This window comes from Phallusia mammillata, chromosome 2 (genome assembly GCF_965637545.1).
Source record: "Phallusia mammillata chromosome 2, kaPhaMamm4.hap1.1, whole genome shotgun sequence".
Taxonomy (NCBI): domain Eukaryota; kingdom Metazoa; phylum Chordata; class Ascidiacea; order Phlebobranchia; family Ascidiidae; genus Phallusia; species Phallusia mammillata.
Genome location: NC_137253.1, coordinates 29310998 through 29330465, shown reverse-complemented (window position 1 = coordinate 29330465; position 19468 = coordinate 29310998). Strand labels below are relative to the sequence as shown.

Genomic DNA, 19468 nt, shown 5'->3' with positions numbered 1-19468 from the left:
AAGTTTGTTTTGTAAGAACGATTTTGACATTATCCTAATGAAGGCGCCTTTAATGCTTGTCAAAACGTCGGTTACTTTGAAATACGCCTACTGAATAAGGAACACTGATAATCCATTTTCGTTGCAGTGAAACTAACCTTCAATTTACACAGGCACGCTACTTTGGTTTTAGGGGCGAACGCATGCCCAAAACCCGGTCTTAGTGCCGCGATTGGCTAATCAGGTTAAAATCATTGATAAAATCTAAGAGTTGTTTGCTCAACAGACAATACTTGGCAACTTGGGTTTCGTGTGTGAAATTAACATGCGCCTAATACCCCGGTTTTCCTTGTGTAAAATGTCAACTTTGTTGATTTGTTGACGTCTTGGGAAACAAAGCTTAAGGGCAATTAGATTAATTAGTAAGTCTAAGGCACGCGAAACCAATTTATCGTGCTTGCAGTTTTACTTGCCAGAATTCTGTTGTGGTACTAGGTGCGACCGCAAATTGCTCCTAAGGGTTTCTGACATTTTGAGCACTGTTTTCACATCACAGAGCAATTAGAAACGGTCTAGACGTGAAACGCACTTTTAACAAACAAGGCATACGACTTAGCTATATATATATCGTAAGTCTATTACCCTACTTCTGCTTTACGAGTATTAGTATGGCTTTTCAACAAGCAAAAGAAATACGCAAAAAGTTGGTAATTTTCATTTTTCAGCCATAATTCAAATACCATTGAACAAACATTGTTTATCTTAGCTAGAAAATTAAAAAAAAATCATAAATCATTTTTTTTTACACTGTCTATCATTCTTTGTTTAAACCAATAACTTTCGCACTTCTTATCATACAAAGATATAAGCACTCTTTTGAATCCCTACCTAATTCGTTAAAATACTAAAATCTAGTCGGATTCTTAAGTCAAACCGATGATTTAATGAAGTCGCCATCCTATACTCGTACCTTGTTCAACGATTTTTGCGAAAACATTTTCCACATCGCCCTTTTCGTGCAAATTTTATCTTAATGAGGTCAGGTCCAGCTATTTTGCCAGCAGGGCACGAACCCCACAGCTGCCAATACAAACGCCGACTTCGACCCCCCGGACTTGACAGTGAGAAAATCCTTGCGCACAACAAAAAGTCTGTACAGCTTTAAAAGACTAAAAAGTCAATGTCAAGGTTTCATGCTTTGACAACAAACAACTTTTGCAGCTAATTAAGGAAAAAAATAGGATGGCGTGGAACCTGATTCACAGGTTGTAAGTTTTGAGCATATTTTGGGCAAAACTGACCTCAATCTTCGTCGCTTTGTGCTGTGTCTCTTACTTTTGCAGAATTGCTGTCAAGTATCGGTATCCAATACTTACTGTCAACGTAACTTAAAAAATACCACAGTGTTTACCAAAAAATGTTATCCAAACACCAAGAACGCTCTTCTCAAAAGTTGAGTTTTTAAATTTAAGTTCCGAATTCCAGCAAAATATTTGAGTATATGATGTCGGAATGATTCATTCGAAAAAATCCTTTATCCACTTGATTTATATAATCCTTGCGTCTGATAGTACCATTACAAAACCACAACCAATATTCTTTACAAACTTCTAAACCGCAAAAACAACTGTACTCTACATTGCCACTTGCCTGCTGTAGAAGTAAGCACAAATCACAACTTTCAAACCAGCCAGTTGTTTTGTTTCCAATGTTCATTCGAACAAGCCTTAGTGACGTCACAAACGAAATTGTTTCGTGTGAACAGTGGCAGAACACCTGGGCTGTACGCCTGTTGAGTACTAGAGTGTCCACAGCCTTCTTGTTGACACCTCGGCTCTGTAAGACAAAGGGTTTCCACTTAAAAACACACGGAACTGTCAAGTGCTTGGGAAACCGGGGTGCTGAGCAGTGCTTTGTTTTTGTAATTATTCCTGCTTTAGCCCGCAGAAGTGCTCAGTTTAAGGAACACGGGTTTAAGATATGAACCGAAATAGGCATACTGTTAACAAATTTGTAGCTCATCCAGCAGTTTTTATTATAATATGCCGACGTTTAGATGTCCCACAAGAGACATCTTGACTTAAATTGAAAACACAAAGTTGTTATAACTCAACAAGGAAGATGAGACACACAATACGTTTTTTACGAAGGTGTCTCGTATGGGACATCGAAACGTCGGCATATTATAATAAAAACTGCTGGAAAGGCTACAAATTTGTTAATACATTGTACCTGGCAGCAACAGTTTATTTATCAATAGCAATTTTTAGGTTTGTTTTTTTGTGCCACACGTCTTTAAAATGCTTTTTACCCTTAATTAGTACATGTGTTGAAAACCACTTTCAAAAGATGTTTTGTCATCTCAAAAAGATGTTTCGTGCTTATGGCTGTACACAAAACCTGTCAAGACCAATAAGTGTCTGTGTTGACACATCTTACAGCAAAATGACGAATCATGTATCCAAAATCAAAATTTTACCAGCGCTTTTGAATGACACCCTCTGATGAGGAACATCGATGTCAACGTACGATAAGCGTGATATCATTATGACGTCAAACCCCGGTCCAGGTGTCGCGATGTCACGCTTGTCGAGGGAAGGGAGGCGATAATAAAGGACCGGTTCATTAATAATAGATGACAATACGAAAACACTGTGTTGTGCCATCACCAAGCCAGGTGCGAAGACAGGTATGTGTGGTTTCTTCAGGCGGAAGACTCATTCGTATTCCGTGTTTTGTTTGTGTTGGACTGGGGAGTTGTACACCGCTAAAATAAGAGGGATTTGGTGTTTAAGCTTTTTGTATAAAACCTAGATTGGTTTGCAGCTTAAAGATCGCTATTTAACATGTTTAAAGCAAATTTATATGTAGCGTAATTCTTGCGGTGTTGACAAATAGCTGACGTCATACAACCGTGACGTCACATAAATTTAAAAAATGTTTCATTTGACCCGGTGCTGTAAATCCTGGGTAAAAAAACTTTTAATGTTGCGCTTAAATCGAAATCGAAAATGAGAAAATTGTCAATGTACGAAATGCTTTTCTTGCACACAAAAACTATTTTTCCAGAAAATTAATTCAAACTTTTTTGCACCAAGTTTTGTTAATAAATCTTGTCATTTTTGACAAAGGCATAAGCCAGAATATTGTACAGAAGAATTAACCAAAAACTTTAATGTTTGAACAAATGAATCATAAAAATTGCCAGAAATATTCTCCCGTCTTACGACAGTTGAATCACCCAACCAGCCCTAGTAAACACGTGATTGTGACGTCACACAGCGATAACACGTGGTTTGGGCGTCTGAATTTACGATTAGAAACGGGAGTCATGTTTGTCGCTCGTAAAAATGATGGCCTTCGCAAACAATAGCGCATGTGGTTCAAGCTGGGACCATTTGGACTGCGGTGTATGTTGTGTAAAGAAGATTTAGGAATTAGGCGAAAGATAATTCTATTCGGTTGTGATGTTCATTTGTTCATTTGGGAGAGTTTGCTTTGCACAAAATCGGCAATCAATTAGATAGAAATTATTCAAAATAAAAGTAAATCAATTCACTCCAATTTCCAGACAATTTTGTTTTCCTAGTTTTTGAGTTTACTTTATGACAAAAACTATTAAAAAACTATTAATCCCATTTGGTAAGATAAACACATTTTTTTTCATCCAACCCGCTCGGGCAAAAAAGCAACGGGGAATTTTAAGTCGTTACCTTGGCGACATGGTTTACTCGCAGACAAGAATGATTCGGCACAAAATAAAAAATATTCCAGCGTCGGCTTGCTTCACAATGCGAGTTTTGCGTGCAAAATCTACTTCACCTTTCGTGCGATCAACGAATCAAGTCTCACCGTCATTATGACGTCACGCAACTAACGTCATAATAAGTGCTGTAGCCTAAGGTATTTGTCTCGCCGTTGTTGACCAGACAGGCTGCTTCAACTTTTGACCCAAACTTCTATTTTTTTAATGTTATCATTTTATTGAGCACCTAGTTTTGTGTTCAGTGGCTTGAGTTGCGCATTTTTCTTCACATTTTATTGTCAAGCTGACGTTTTGTAACAAATTGATTGCGTTTGAGTGGGTTTAACTAAGGACATTGGGGCAAATAAGCTCTTGCAGCAAAAAATACAAGCACAAAATCAGGTGAGCATATGTGTTACTGATAATAAAACTGCTATTAAACAATTCAGGTCAGCAAAAAGTCTGGCATTTAACAATATACATCTTGTTATGCCGTGATAGGTATATAGTCAGCATAAACGTTTGTGACGATTTTAGAATTAAAAATACTTCGTGCATTTCGTACATGTTCATTAAATAAATCAACACCAATTAAAACTCAATAATGCCCATATATGTCCAATCTACACTGTCCAAACGCAATTCCCCTCTAACCCCATTTAAAGTCCCAAACATTTTTCCGAGCAAAGCGAAAGAAATCCTTCGCAATCAGGTTGCACTTGTGTGTGCAGCGGTGCGTGAAGGCTCCTTAGGTCACATGTTTCCACTTTGTAGCGACGAATCAGATGCGCGTGGGAACGTATTTGAAGTTTCCACCCGGGGTCAGCGGCTTCAACTCGCGAGAGGTCACGTGGAAAAATGAACTGACAAGCTGCGTCACGTGACAAGTGTCTAATAATGATGTTGCGGTCGGCTACCGCTGGGATAAATGGAAAAAAATAGTTGGTGTTGTTTTTGCTCGAGATAACAGTAATACCTGGGATTATACACGAGCCTTGCATGAAAGCACTACACTGGAAATAGATAATATCTATGTTTTGGGCACTTGAAGATACTGTTAACCGTGCTTTAAATGGGGTAAAACACCCTGAATGGAATTTAAATAAATGAGCACTTTTCTTGCGGTATGGGAATTCATTTTTTTCATATAGGAGATTTTTAGTGTTTTTTTCCTTTGGCATTATGGCCACTTCCTTGTTTGGTCAAAACATTTTGGTAAACATTTCATTTTTTTGTTTTATGCTTGCTGTGTTTGTTGTAACGTCCCTCAACGGTTTACTACCAATTCTCACGTACATTGTCTGTGTAGAAAAAGTTTTTTGTTTTGTTTTACCTTTATCTTTACGCCAATTTGTCTTTCAAGATATATCAGTGAACTAATGATGGCGTCTCGTATGGAACGTCGAAACGTGGATTCTTTATCATAAAAACTGCTGGAAGAGCAATACTCGTTTATACATTACGCCTGGCAACAACAGCTGATTTATTTGTTAACCCTTTTAAAGTTTCACTAAATACCACTCAAATGCATGCTCCAAAATTTGAGCCAACGTTTTGATTGGAGCTGGAGTGTTAGCGTGATATGTTTTCGACGCATATATTCGTTTTTTTACCTTTCGACAACCTCGTTCCATACCTTTAGCTACAACACAACAACTGTCGAGGCCACCCTCTCAATTTAGGGGTTAGGTGAAAATACAAGTTAGACACTCTAGTGGTGGGAATCAACACTGAAATAGGGTGTTAGTTGTTTTGCAAACGTTCCCGAAGTTCGGCCTCCGCGGCTCTTAAACCCCAAATTACCGCCCGGGAAAAGTGGCGACCTATGCTTTTTACCCACAAGCAGAAACTAACCTCTACAAGCAACAAAAAGGTTATTATGGGTGGCTGCGAGTTATGTCAGTACCACAGGTTAAAGTTTCCATGTGTTTTTTCATCCTTCTTTCCCGGGTTACAGCAAGTTTGGGGGATTATGTACTTCGTGACAGGGAAGGTTACGACTTGGGCTTGGTCGCTAGCGCCTGGTTATTTGCTTTACACTTAGTGTGGGCTTAATTTGGCTTCCTGTTGAAATACCGATGGGTTGACGGGACCTTGCAATTTTTCTAAACTCAAAGCCTTTTGACGTCCTTGTGTATTTGACTTTGTTCTTCATATGTGTATAAATATCTTGTGCAGCAAAGCAAGATTAATTTGACAACAACTTCTGAGCAAATTTCAAATCTAATCAAATAATCAAAAACGCAACGCTGGGTTAAAATTCAATCATAGATCAACAAATTGAAACAATCAAAAATAGTTTTTGACAGGGTTTGGCAGAGACCCAATTAAAACCACCTGAGTGGTTACGGCCAAACCAAAACACCTATTTTATATTTGCAACTTAATACAGATGTTTTGTCGGCCAAACACGGATAATTTCTTTCAAACCAACGTCTAGTTATTTAAAACAAGAAAATTTAATCAATAATTTCCGCATAACGAACCCCAAAATCATTTTTCATCAAAGGCAACCACCCCGGGGTAAATTAAATTCCCCAAATAGCCCTATTGTCATTTAGAAGCGAATCCCTCAGACCTGGTATTGAAACTCGGTTATTTTTTCGACCACCCACCTTTCGTGTTGATGTTTCGTGATCACTCAACCGTAACGGGTGGCTTTATTCACCTCGAATCACGTGGTTTGCAGCAGAGTAACAGGTGCACTGATCATCAGGACCACCAACGATCGAATTTTCAGCTATTTATGATGTAATAGATGTTGTCGTGGAGACCGGTTTTGTAAAGTGCACTGTTGAACGTTATGCGGTTTGCACTGGAAATTAAAAATATGTTTTTTTGTAATTTTCATCATGAAAGAAATTATCGTTGAATTTCAGCATAAAGATTTTGTTGCTGTGTTTAAACTACAACCAAGATTAAAGACACATTGCAATTTAACAAAGCAAAAATACATAAAATTCATAGATAGAAACTTGTGATCGTTTTGTTTGAACGGTTTTAGCATATTCCGATTTATTGTCTTGATATTATTAAACACCCTCTAAAAAAGTAAACCCTTTTAAAAAAAAATAAAGGAAATTAATAAGGGGCTTTAAAGAAATAGATTTTTTCAAGACCAAGCTTTGCTAAAAGCAAATTTTTGGACAAAAACAGGAACTACAGCAACGCGGCAACACAGCTGCAGAACAAAATAGCGAATTTCTTCTTACCCAACAAGAGACCACCAGCAAGTTCGGAGCGCACGACCAATTCATCAACACAAAACCGTTTGTTGATATTTTATTTAATAGATGAGCGGTCACAAGTGAATGTTGACGTCAATCGTGGATGTTATTCTACAACGCATTGGATTCATTGGCACTGTGGCGCTCCGTTTCAGCTGAAAAGAAATCATTCTTCGGAATAGAGCTCATTGTTTGCGTCTGAAGGCGATGAAAGCTTAAGCGTGCCGATATTAAAAAGTGAACCTTGGGGGCAATAGTTCAAGCTACTGGGTTAGAATTGTTGCAAACAGTCGGCAATTCTATTTTCAAAGCACAAAGTTTCGGTTAAACGATAAACTGTTCAATCGTTTTGTTAATACCTTGTCCAAAAGTATATACAATTTGTACGGTATTATACAACGTAATGTAATATGCACACCAGTCCTGTAATGTTTATTTGTTAATGCTGGATAAAACCTTTGTAATTCGGTGGGACACATCAAGCTAAAGCGCATAGGGACACAAAAGCACTTCATCGTTCACACTTACAGTATTTTATTGAGATATTTGTGTTTGTGTGAGCAGTCGCCGACTGTCATGTTGTTATGTTGTTTCGGAAAGCATTGTCATGTTTTTGTTAAATAGATTTGTAAGTCGACAGTGCTATTGCTGCACACAGGCTCCACGCACTGTTATGTACAGTATTCCATGCAACCCTCAGTACATGGCTGTGTTGGCGTTGTCCCACAAAAAACGTTTTATTAGTAAACGCTATCGTTTTCGTTTTAACAACCAAGGTTTTACAATAGCATATGGAACACATTCGAATACAGCTGCCTCTTTTTTGTATACATTTGAATTGTTATTACAGACCACAGCTCTGTGGTGCAAAAATCTATTTTTGAAAACAAACATAAGCATTACTCTGCCAGGAGCAAAAAAGTCATTTTAACGTAAACAGAAACACAATTGGTTATTATTGTAGCTTTCACACTGTATTGAAGCTCTACCTGTCAATCAAAATCGGCAGGTCACAGAGAGTAAGTCACGTGGTCTCAGGGCTGGTGTAACGTAACCCTGAAAAGCAAAAACGTGTCAAATTAGATCACACTCACAAATATATTCCCTGTGTAGTTTTTTTAACCTGAAGATGACAGTAGTAGGCTATATGTAGTAATTTTAATATGTTTTGAACAAAACTATTAGCTTGGTCTTAAAACTTGATATGACTGTATAGTCTAATTGTGTCTTTATGTCGGAATTTAAATAAAAATACTTGTTTTAATGCTTTACCCTATAGCTACATTAAATATTTGCCAGCCCCACTAAAATCAAACCAAATTGGATTCCCACTAATTGTAAACCAGTTCTCTTTTCCAATTACCACTCTATACACAGTGGTTACAACATTCCAGTAGCTTTCACGTGCGAATCAAGCCACCCATCAAGTACTCACATTCCACAGGATTAAAGCCCCAAATGGCGCTACAACGAGGAACACCTGTTTTGTCGAGTTGAGTCAGTCGTTTCCCATCAAAAAATCGGCCAAGGAAACCGGTTTTTATTACGATACAGTGTTATCAAAGCGGCCACCAGCCATTGTGTTGGCCCTCGAAAGGTGTAAAGTACTATGGTTCTCACACCTAGGAACAAAAGGCCATCAGGTCGCCTAGGTGTTCGATGTCAGGATTGGCTTAAAAGTTTTCTGGTTGGGCTGTCTTGCATTTCTCGACCTTTGACAATCTCGCACGAATATCTGTAGAGGCTTGGCCGGTGTCAGTTTTTCTGTTTGTGGTGATTCTGTCGAAACAAAGTACCAGCGCAAGTGAGTTTGTTTACTGGTATATGTGGGAGAAATCCAATTGAAGTTATTTTGGGAGAGCGGTGGGAAGTAATAACGACGCCATTTTACCAAACTCTAATAAAATTGTGAAATATGCTTTGAAAATAAGCTTATGATTTTTTTGCCTTGTTACTGTGCTAAAAAGATTTTTTCGCCATTTTTACATGAATGATAATAATGATTATAGATGTTGTTTAATAATGTGGAATTTTCTCTTGTCAGTAAATAATTAAATCTGGTTCATTGGCGCCACTAGTGATCAATTGCTAAACCTTAATATTTTCTATCAAAGTTCTAACCAAGTCTTCTAATACACAAATTACTGAATCGGCAATTTAACCCCTGCAAGCAAGATTTAACAGTTGCAAATGCCACTCCTTTTTTTACGAATAAAAAAATAATTGCAAAAATTAGGAAGTTTGTGGTCAATGATGTTTCACGCTGCTCACGCATAGTACAATTCCATTAATAAAAAGATATACATGTTTTGTGTCGTTACGTAATTGGAATAACTAACAGAATTTTCATGGTCCGTTCAAATATTTGTCCACCGATTTTGGTTTGGACATTTAATGCAGCGGACAAATCTTTTGACACCAACCGACGCTAGTGCCATGTAAAGCCTAATCCTGTACAGCCACCATTTTAGCAGTATCAAAGGGCACGTCAGGCAGAAAAAAAGAGGAAAAATTTGTGTCATTTCGGTGGCTCAGATTTCACTGACAAAAACTCGCACCTGCGACGCATATCATGTGACAAGCCAACCTTTTTCATTTCTTAAGCAAGAGGAATCCGTCGATAACCGTCAAGCCGTTTTTCGCGCATTATTATCACTGACACCGTTTACCATTCGCACCTGCAGGCCCACGGCGCTGGTTAAAGGGCCAAGCGGTCACAGAAGCTCATTTATCGCTGTTTGACATTTGACCTGGCGCCTGCAACTAAGGTCACTCATTGGAAACAAGGTCAATGCAAAAGGTCGCCTTCTAAACGTGCCGAGATCAAAATGCAATGCATTTTACTATGCAAGTGCTGTAAGCCTCGTTTGCACAGGGATGGGTTCGTCTTTAATTACCAGGATTTTGGCTGGCTAATTTTTGAACTTATGTTTGTTACTTCGAATACCGCGCTGTTTTACATACAAAACAAGTTGTTTAATTCACTTTAGGCAGTCATCCATGCCATTCATTCCAAAGCTTTTAAAGTAGTTCTGTCTTTAAACCTCAAAACCTTGCACAAACCTCGCGTAAAATCCGCTATATGGGTGCCTAACGGCCAGTTGTAATCGGGCCTGAACCCGAGAAGTACAAGCCCGAAACTCTGCCAAAACAAATTTTAGGTGCCTCCTCAGTTCATGTATGTCTAACAAGACAGTAGGGGGAATTTTTTAGGCTGCTAAAGATCAATAGCGGTCTACATTACGTGTGTGATGTATTCGAACATCTTGATACACCAGAATAAAGTGCTACAGTGTAAATTTTTACGCATCTAAGCCTACTACAAATAAAAAAAGCGTGCACAACAAAAACTGCGTGGATAGAAATAGAGTGAAGCACACACATCAAAAAAGCACGAGTGTTTCGACATAAAAATACAGTGACGTTGATGAAAAATTAGAAAATACAGTGAAAAATGTGTAACAAAAAATAAATTTGCTATGTAATGTACAACTTTTAAACTGCTACAATAAAAAACGGCTTAACATATATTATATAGCGATTTATATCTTTAATGGAAGATTCATTGGTTTGGTTTACCTAAGGCCAGTTAGTATAGAGTGTACAAAACATAATATAAAAAATACCCATAGAAATCAAAAGGAAAACATGCTCACGTGGCCACCAAGTGTCAGTGAAGTTAAACAAAAAATTTCGCGTGTCATTTTTCAATTATTATCAGAGAAAATATTACAAAGATGTGCAATTTCAACTAACGAGGAATGATTAATTCGATGGCTGCGTTTTCTGCTTGTGACAAACAACAACAAAAACCGACAAGAACAAAAACAAGCACACAGCAACATTGCACAAACACAAAGGAAAATTTGCTTGCAGTGCAAAACCCAAAGTGAACTTTACTGCCATCTTGCGGAAGTTGATTACTGCGGGGAGCGCAACCTTAAACAGACAAAAATATTTGAAAGGGTGTTTGGTAGAAAGAGTTTAGTTTTTGTGCCCGGGAAGGACAATACATACATTTGCGCAGCTTTACAGGGTTAGCTAACCAGCTTTCAAAAGCCAACCAAATTAATCGTACAAACCGATATAGTATTTTTAAATTTGAAAAACTGAAAGCAGAATCATTTACAATTTTTATTTTGCAGTGTTACTTATAAATATTTTTATCAAATTGAAAGTTCCCTTTGCACCACATCGGATTTTTTTGCAGAGGTATAATGCACAACTTCTTAGATAACAGACGTTAGGTTTTTCAATCTTATCTGGGTTTTATAATTCTGTCAATGCTTTGGATTTATCTGTAGTTCATTTTTATTTATTTTCAAAGCAGAATTTCAAAATGTACCTTTGACTTTCACCAAAATGTACCTATGAAACAATATTTCACAAGCAAGGTTTAAACCGAAAACCACTCACCTTTCAGTGAAGCAAAAACAAACCAGTGATAGAAAAAGAAATAAAATAAAACTTCAAAATAACACAAACCTTCTTTGCACATCAGAGAGTCGAATCTGTACGTTGTTGAGTCGGTTCCTTACCGTCACCTCATCCAGTTGTGGATCACGTGACTCAAGTCGACCATGAAGGTCATCTGCCTCACGTGACAAGGTCACGAACTCTGCGTTGAGTGTGTCGGAGTCGCTGATATCAGGATAAGTTGAACTTCTAGTGTCTGGGCGTCTGAAGTAAGAAAAAAATTAGGTTTAGTTTGTAGACAAAAAATATATAAAACAATCTTTATCTGATTAGTATCGAAGAGAAAAGCAACAAGACTGGAAATATACACATTTTCTTTGACATAACAGTAGCAACTATCAACAAACCGGCATAAACGAGCAGAAAAAAAAGTGGAAGGCAGTAAAAAATAAACCGGCAGATCTCTCTATAAACTGCCTTTTAAAATTATATGAGCGAATTCAAGCAAGCAACAAACATATTGGGTTTTCCACATTTTTTTAAGGACATGTTTGAAACTGGAATCTCAACTCACCTGACAGATTGTGATGTAGAAGGTGTTGGTGGTGCCAAGGTTGACAATTTCTTGTCAATTTCATCCAAAGTTCCGTCTCCTTTTGCCTGTAAACAACACACGATGCAATAAACATCTGAGCCAATGTCTTAAAATTGTGGATATGTAACGTTTTGTTCCATTCTGCATGATACATAATATTTGAAAATAAACATATTGTGTTACGGCATTTGCTTTAATTGTGGTAAATAGAGTCGTTTTGGTAACAACTTTTACAATAAAAATGTAATGTAAGTTATGAAACTTTAAAATGTATTATTTCGAGGTAATATCATCGTAAAACATTTTTTCATCTTTCCTCAACATTTTTGTCTATATTTTGTTTTGTTTAGTAAATTTTTAATTATTTTTTTAACAATTTGTACAAGATTATCACACCTCCGTTAAAACCACCAACCTTTACAATAACTCACGCAAATAAAATGACACCATAGTTCTAAATCAACTTTACAAACCTGGTTCAATTTCGTTTCAATATTTCCGAGTTCCTGTCTCACAGTTGAACTCACAGCAGTTTGAGAATATTTAGCCAACCTCTCATCTACCGCCCTCTTGTGGAACGAGCGAGACTCATCGACACCTTTACGATCCGGCAACTTCACATCCAACACGTCATCAGTGATGTCACGTTTTGCAACGTCATGCGCACCTACGCCACGAAGTAAAATTGTGTTGATATTCGTAAGTTAGGCCAATACCAGTGTTTTTTTTCTTCCTTTTTTAAAGTGGGTTTTAATTTGCTACGCTGTTGGTAATATTAATTTTTCTTTATTAAAACCTTATAATTGCATTTTTTACATAATTTATTTGGTTTTATATTTTTGCACAAATTAAAACCACAGTAAACCTCGGTTAAACCGGATTCGGTTAATCCGGATCTTCACCTAATCCGGACAAAACTTGAGGTACAAATGATTTGTAATGTGGTAAGGCTTGAACTAATCGACATCCGTTAACCCGGATCTTCGCCTAATCCGGGCAAATTTTTGGTCCAAACTGGTCCGAATTAACCAAGATTTACTGTACTAACAAGTGAGTTGCGTATAACGTACGGATTTTATCATAATTTCATTAGATTTCTTCAAAACATCGACAAAAAACGTTTCGGTTTGCTGTGGTAAATCTATCATTCAATTAATGTAACATTTATCCTTCCTATCACAACTTCAATAACCAACGCATTATTTATAATTGTCATGTTATCAAGTTCCATTCACCTTGTTCAAATTTGCCAGGTTCTCCTCTGTATCTTGCAAAGAACAGATCATCACTGAGAGCGGCGAGACATTGGTAAAATTCCTCGATAAAAGTTGATGATCCGTCGTTGTTCAGTTCACTGCAAGCGATGTGCGCCATTGTGTGCACCAGCAAAAGTGAAAGACGACCCACTGAATCGGTGTGAAGACGCTCACGCTTGATGTAAAGAATTCCGTTGCCCTCGTCAAAGCTGAAAACGACAATTGGTAAGTGAAAAAATGTCTATGTTAAAAATTCTGTGTTAAAAGAAAAAAATAATGCCTGCATGCGTTATGGGTAATGTAAACCCACTGAAAGCTTGTACTAAGACGGCTATGTGTTAGACTTCCTTGGATTCTTTTACGTGTTTTGATTTTGTTAGTATACAAACTCTAAACATGTAATTGCTACGCAAATAGAAAATGTTTTGGAAACACTGTTTCTTAAAATGAAATTAAAAAAACACTGAAATTATTTGGAAGCTATTGTATTTGCTGTTAGCAAAAAACATATAGGAAACACTTTTTATAAAGTCACTAAAAAGTTCGAGAAACACTGTTCCTAACTTCTATAAAAACGTTTTTGAAACTCTGTTCTAAAAATCATTGAAAACGTTTGAGAAAAAAGGTTTTAAAATTTATTTTACTTTTTTGTTCCTAATATTAAAAACCTTGGGCAAACAATTGTTATTACAACCGATGCTCAATAAACCAAAAAAAAAATTAACGGCGGTGTTAGTTTTTATGTAGAATTTCGATTCTCACCAGAACGACCCGCGGAAAGCGTTACTCTGTAGGTCCGGACGAGCTGGAACTCTCTCAGCGACCAACAAATTCACCGGCGGATGAGAGGTTCGTCGAGTGCGGAGGAGGGCAAGGATAAATGTACCGAATTTGTAGGCGACAAGTTCACGAACAGTGAGATCGGATAAAGGTGTTGGGATAAGTTCAGTGTCTCTACTGTTGATATCTGAAAAAAATTTGTAAACATGGTTTAGTGCAGGAATTTCAACAAGATACCATTATGCAATTATGTCTATTTTTTTAACAGTCCATATTTCCATAGTTATTGCATAATAAATGCTCTTTATGAGAAAAAGACAAAAAAACAATACTTTAAGAAACCTAAATGTACACAAATATATTAGGGCCCATTGTTCATTTTTTAATGCAGGAAACATGATTCAGGTATCATTTAATTATAAAATTTATACAGTCTTACAACGGTTTACAAAGTTTGTGACCAGTTCGTTCTGTATATATAATAGTTTTAGTGGTAAGGTATACTCGTATATAGGGTATCGTTTAAAGGTGGCCTTTGTTCTTGCAGGTACCTTCGTTAATAATATTTAACCACTCATGGTTTCTTATAACCGACAGTTTTTGCTGCAGTACAAATCTATTATAATAGATAAATAATTATTTATTATTTGCATAACAAGCGAAGTAAGTGTCCTTTTGTGGAACGTTGATCTTAAACTGATTTCTACTAGGTGATAAGTTGCTTGCTGGCTAGGTGTACCTGGTCCTGTGAATACGGATGCAGATGAGCCACCATCCGTCCTCTTCTCATTATGGAGGACTTCTCGGATCTCTTGCAGAGTGTGGAAGAGAGGAGAGGACGCCAACATCTTGTGCATGTCATCCTCACTAAATTTATCATCAACAAACATTGATGATTTGCAACATTAAAGCAGTTAGGTTATCAAGTTTATAGAGCTCTTCTGGTAATTGTTGGAATATAAACTTGATGTTATGCCTGGCAGCAATAGCTTATACAGTTAGGTTATGTCTGAAAGCACCAAATTTGTACCAGGTTCTTCTGTACGTAATATACAGTTTCGCCGACCATTTGTTGTTTTGTTACCGTTTACTGTTGCTGTATTTACTGCAACATATTACTGTTGAATCACAATCGTTTAAATTTCATACGTTTTTAAATGACAGAGCGGGTGGGATTTAAACCATCAACCCATTGTTTACGATCGCAGCAGTACACATCTTACAACACTGGTAGAAAACTAGTAAACATTGACACCAGTGGAAAATTCTCACCTCATTGCAGGCATAGCTGCTACAGCACCAGGATAAGGTACCATCTGTACGTTTGGATCATACTGAGCTGCTGCAAGCATTGGAGCTTGTGTAACGATTGGTGGAGCATCTGTGTGCATATGTTTATTGGTTAGTTGGTTAGTTGGTTACACGGTGAACCCAGAAGCTCCCGTGCATATTCAACTACACTTTATGAGCAAAGAAAACGCCATAAAAATCTTAATCAAGGTAAGCAAACAAAAAAGAGTTTAAAGCGTATTTGAAACAAAAAATTCAGTTTCGCTCTGGTCATGAAACAGAAGTAATAGACCGGTACCTATTTTGTGCAATGACATTTGGACAACCTGGGCTTCAACAAAACGATTTTAAGACAATTAGATTTTCCAAAAAAAGACAAAATATACCACAATCACCTGTTTGAGTAAGATCTTGTTCCTTGAGAATCGGGATTTCGTCAAGCTCTTCCTTCTTCCTCTGATCCTTCTCTTGCAACATCCGGGATGTTTCTTGCATCTCGTCCACCTGAGAAAAGAAGTTTAATAAGAATGTCCAACATTTTAGAAGTAAAACTAGGTAGGCTACGATATCGGTAGGAATTAAAAAAATGACGTGAAACATAAAAGGTACTCACCTGTTTTTCTTTGACTTTCTGCATTTCAGCTTTTTGTTTGTCTTCGAATGTTTTCCGGTTTTCAGATGTTTCTTGTCGCAATTCAGCTTTCTTGGCCTGAAATATTAATTAATTTGATAAACATCACGCAATTTTAAAGTTATAAAGTTTGAAGTTAAGTTAAGTTATAAAGTTTTAACTTTAAATTCATTTCCTACCGCCAGTTTTTCCTTTCTCATCTTCTTCATCCTCTCCTGGAGCTTGCTCTGCATCCGGAGTCTCTCCTGATCCATCTTGTTTGTCAGATTTTCAACATCTTTCTCATGCTGAAAATTCCAGGAACATTTAAGCATTACGGATTCTTACAATGTCAAGTCAACACAAATCAAGAATACACGATACACAGCCTTTAAAGTTTTTTTTTTAGATTTCTTTGTGAGAGTTATTTTACAGCAATTAATTTTGGCACGAAGTGGCAGCGACGTTGCGTGCGAAAAAACCTTTGCAATACTGTGGATTTGTATTTACGAAACGCATGGATGATGTTTTTACGAAAAGAATTTGCTTGATTTTAATATGGATGATGTTTTTAATCACCTGATCAAGGATTCGCTTCTGTTCCTCTTCACTTGCTCCAGCAGCAGCTGCTCTGTCAAGTTCCTCCTTCATTTTCTGTCTCTTGTCCTAGATAAATAAAAGAACAGTTATGCATAAATCCATGAAAAGGATTTTTTTGCGTAATGACTTTATGCTTTCCTGTTCTTTACTGTTTCTGTAATACTTGATCGACAATTATTACTGCTGTGCTACAATGACAATTTGCCACTAAATATTGAAAAAATATTACCCAATTTTTTTTTAAATTGTTACAAATTATAAACCGCTTTTATGGAATTAGGTTGGCGTATATCTTAGCATTATCTTCAGGCGAAAAGCTTCTTAAAAAAATGAGAAAAGTAATGATGGAATAAAAGAGCTCGGTCTACAAAAGTTAAACTGGCCCCCAGAAGGCTAATTTACCACCATTTGGGGTTCAACAAAGCATCCAAATTTAGTTGCTTAGATCAGCAAAATTATAATTTTAAGCACACTTTGGGGTGAATTTTCAGTTTGTTAATCCAACTTGTAAATTTTAGCATAAAAAAAATCTGCAAAGAGGTAAACAAAAAAAAAAGATTCTTGTGGATAATTCTGAAACAAAACCTTGAGGAGTTTCTCTTTTCTCTTGGCAAGTGTGCTGAGTGTCTTCTCAGCTTTCATCTTCTCTTGCTCTGTTTCTTCTTCCAGTTGATCCTCAAACTCCTTCATGGCTTCGGCAATCCTCTTCTTCTCTTCATCTTCGAGTTCCATCCTCTCTTGTGCAAACTTCTTCTCAGCCGCATCCCGCTCCTAAAGACGAAGACTTAGTAATTCGGATCACAACATAAACAAAGAGAAAGTCTTGTATGGCTAATTTGTTTAGTAGGAAAAAAAATCGCACAAAAATGTCAACAATTTTACATAAAAAAAGTGTTTCAAGTTAAATTTGTCAAATTGTTTTGCAGTTTGATAATTTTTCTCATTTGTATGACCAACCCTTCGTAATTTTACCTGCCAAACGAATTTTTTTACGCACAATGTTTCAACAACAGATATAAATCTTTTTCTCGATATTTTTTACGGTTCCAACCTTTTCGAGCTGTTCTTTCACTTCTTCTAACCTCTTAGCGGTCTTATCGGCGTCGGCGGCAGATTTTTGTTGGGAAGCACTAGGAGCAAGTTCACGCAGAGCTTCGGCGAACTCCTACAAGAACAACAAAAAAGTTTGTCTTTCACCTTCTTTTTAGTGTAATGACAAGGTCGTCGAACTTCTAACTTACTACAGTACTTAGTTTTGGAAATAAAATCCCTGCCGACCACTTGCATTGCCAAAATTCTCATTAATTATGTTCAAGAACTTCCCATAACCATACCATTAACCAAAACTTAAATTGTCTGCTAAAATACTCGAGCATGTTTGCTGACAGTAAATTAGGTACAAACAGTAATTACAAAAATACCTGGTAATGTTTTTCTTTCAGGTCAAGTTTGGCTTGAGAATAATCCAGTTTCCATTCTCCAGTGACCGAAGCTTCGATATCCTTACGTGCTTTCTTGTTCTTCTTGTCCAGTGAACTACAAAAAAACGCAGAAAAGGATTTTATGGATTGTCCCATTATGTACAATAGGTTCAGTTATTAAACAGACAAAAAGATGCGAAAACCCAAATGGTCTGGTTTGGAAAAACAAGCATCTTTAAAGAATAGACAAGACAAATAAAATGCTGTATAAAAGCCAAAACATTAAACAGTGAGAATAAAATAAGTATTTGTGAAAAGTTTTTGAACCAACCTTATTAAACCATTAGGAACAAATTTGGCATATAACATAGAAAATTGCACATGTTAACTGGTTTCAATGAAGATTTATCTTAAGTTTTATTGTACAATCAGAATTAGTTGTTACACACCTCAACTCAGCTTTGTGTTGTTCCAAGAGATCCGCTTTTCGTCTTGCAAGTTCATCACCTGACAATCCCTCAGCTTCAAGTTTCTGCATTTCGGCTTCGTGTCTCAGGAGCTAAATTTTAAACAGTGACAAAATTAAGGAAAACTCAAATTGATACTTTCATTGACTGACTTTAAAACAGCAAAAATGGCCAAGTGTTCTACGTTTCTTCGAAATATTGCATTCGTTACGTTACTTTCGAATAATATCATAGCACGCCAGACCCATTAAAAGCGTGATACCGAATCAAGCCAAAGGTTCCCATACGGCAAGACACAGGCTACAAAATCTAGCGTGCGCTGGGATTCAAACCCAATGCATTGTTAGTTCCAAAGTGGCTGAGATAAATACATTCATACTGGGATCAGCCCTGAAGCGACTCTGATTTATAAATGAGTATGCCGTGATCGCTGGCCAACATGGACGCTTCGGGGCTGATCCCAGTACGAATGTATATATCTTAGTTACTTTGGAATTAACAATGCATTTTAAGCGTAACATATGAAGGAGTGGACATACATGCAAACATAAGATGTAGTTTTGGCTTTCAAATGTTATACAGTTTTATTCACTAACCATTGCGTCTCTCTCAGCTTGGTATTGTTCCATAACAGTTTTCAGCGCTTCTTCCAACATAATCTTTTTCTTCAGGGCCCATTCAGCCTCAAGATCTTTCAATTCCTAAAAATGTCGCATTTTGTTATTGTACCTTATTAATGTGGCAATCCGATTTTAATTGTTCGGTGTTGTACCTGAGCGTGTCGCTTCTCCAAAACCTTCTGTATAATCTTCTCGCTAGTTTGGGATCCATTTTTCTCGATTCCTTCAATGATTGCGGCGCGTTCAGCCTCCTTCATCTAAAAAACAAAACATTACATAAGTGTTTTTTTTTTGCATTTTAACACAATAATATAGACATGGTTTGTAGTTTTAAATAAACATTGGAATGAGAAAAAACAATGCATTAAAATAGTTTCGAAAAATATGCTTATATTTAAGTCATCTTAAATACATGTGCCAAATCAATCATTTTTTATGAATTAGTGTTTGTTTAAACTTATG

The 19468-nt window shown here is 36.9% G+C and overlaps 1 protein-coding gene and 1 long non-coding RNA gene across 2 annotated transcripts in view; both read right to left on the bottom strand.

Moving 5' to 3' along the window:
- Nucleotides 1-6476: 6476 nt before the first annotated feature.
- The window catches only part of LOC145215442 (uncharacterized), a 102797-nt gene continuing 89805 nt past the window's right edge, over nt 6477-19468 (bottom strand). The window contains exons 139-159 of the mRNA XM_080084143.1: nt 19159-19263; nt 18983-19087; nt 18369-18478; nt 17920-18034; nt 17550-17663; nt 17084-17269; nt 16478-16564; nt 16099-16206; nt 15902-15997; nt 15684-15792; nt 15271-15379; nt 14738-14865; nt 13981-14185; nt 13198-13427; nt 12436-12629; nt 11942-12027; nt 11437-11631; nt 8574-8730; nt 7941-8007; nt 6937-7106; nt 6477-6539 (exon numbers count right to left, since the gene is read on the bottom strand). Coding sequence (XP_079940269.1) covers nt 8625-8730; nt 11437-11631; nt 11942-12027; nt 12436-12629; nt 13198-13427; nt 13981-14185; nt 14738-14865; nt 15271-15379; nt 15684-15792; nt 15902-15997; nt 16099-16206; nt 16478-16564; nt 17084-17269; nt 17550-17663; nt 17920-18034; nt 18369-18478; nt 18983-19087; nt 19159-19263 — 2388 coding nt within the window. The 3' untranslated portion in view covers nt 6477-6539; nt 6937-7106; nt 7941-8007; nt 8574-8624. The remainder of the gene's footprint in view (nt 6540-6936; nt 7107-7940; nt 8008-8573; nt 8731-11436; nt 11632-11941; nt 12028-12435; nt 12630-13197; nt 13428-13980; nt 14186-14737; nt 14866-15270; nt 15380-15683; nt 15793-15901; nt 15998-16098; nt 16207-16477; nt 16565-17083; nt 17270-17549; nt 17664-17919; nt 18035-18368; nt 18479-18982; nt 19088-19158; nt 19264-19468) is intronic.
- Nucleotides 10188-11105, bottom strand: LOC145215443 (uncharacterized). Its single transcript, XR_013857306.1, has 2 exons — nt 10969-11105; nt 10188-10890 (listed from the first exon to the last, which is right to left on the bottom strand). It is a non-coding gene; the product is annotated as an uncharacterized LOC145215443 (long non-coding RNA).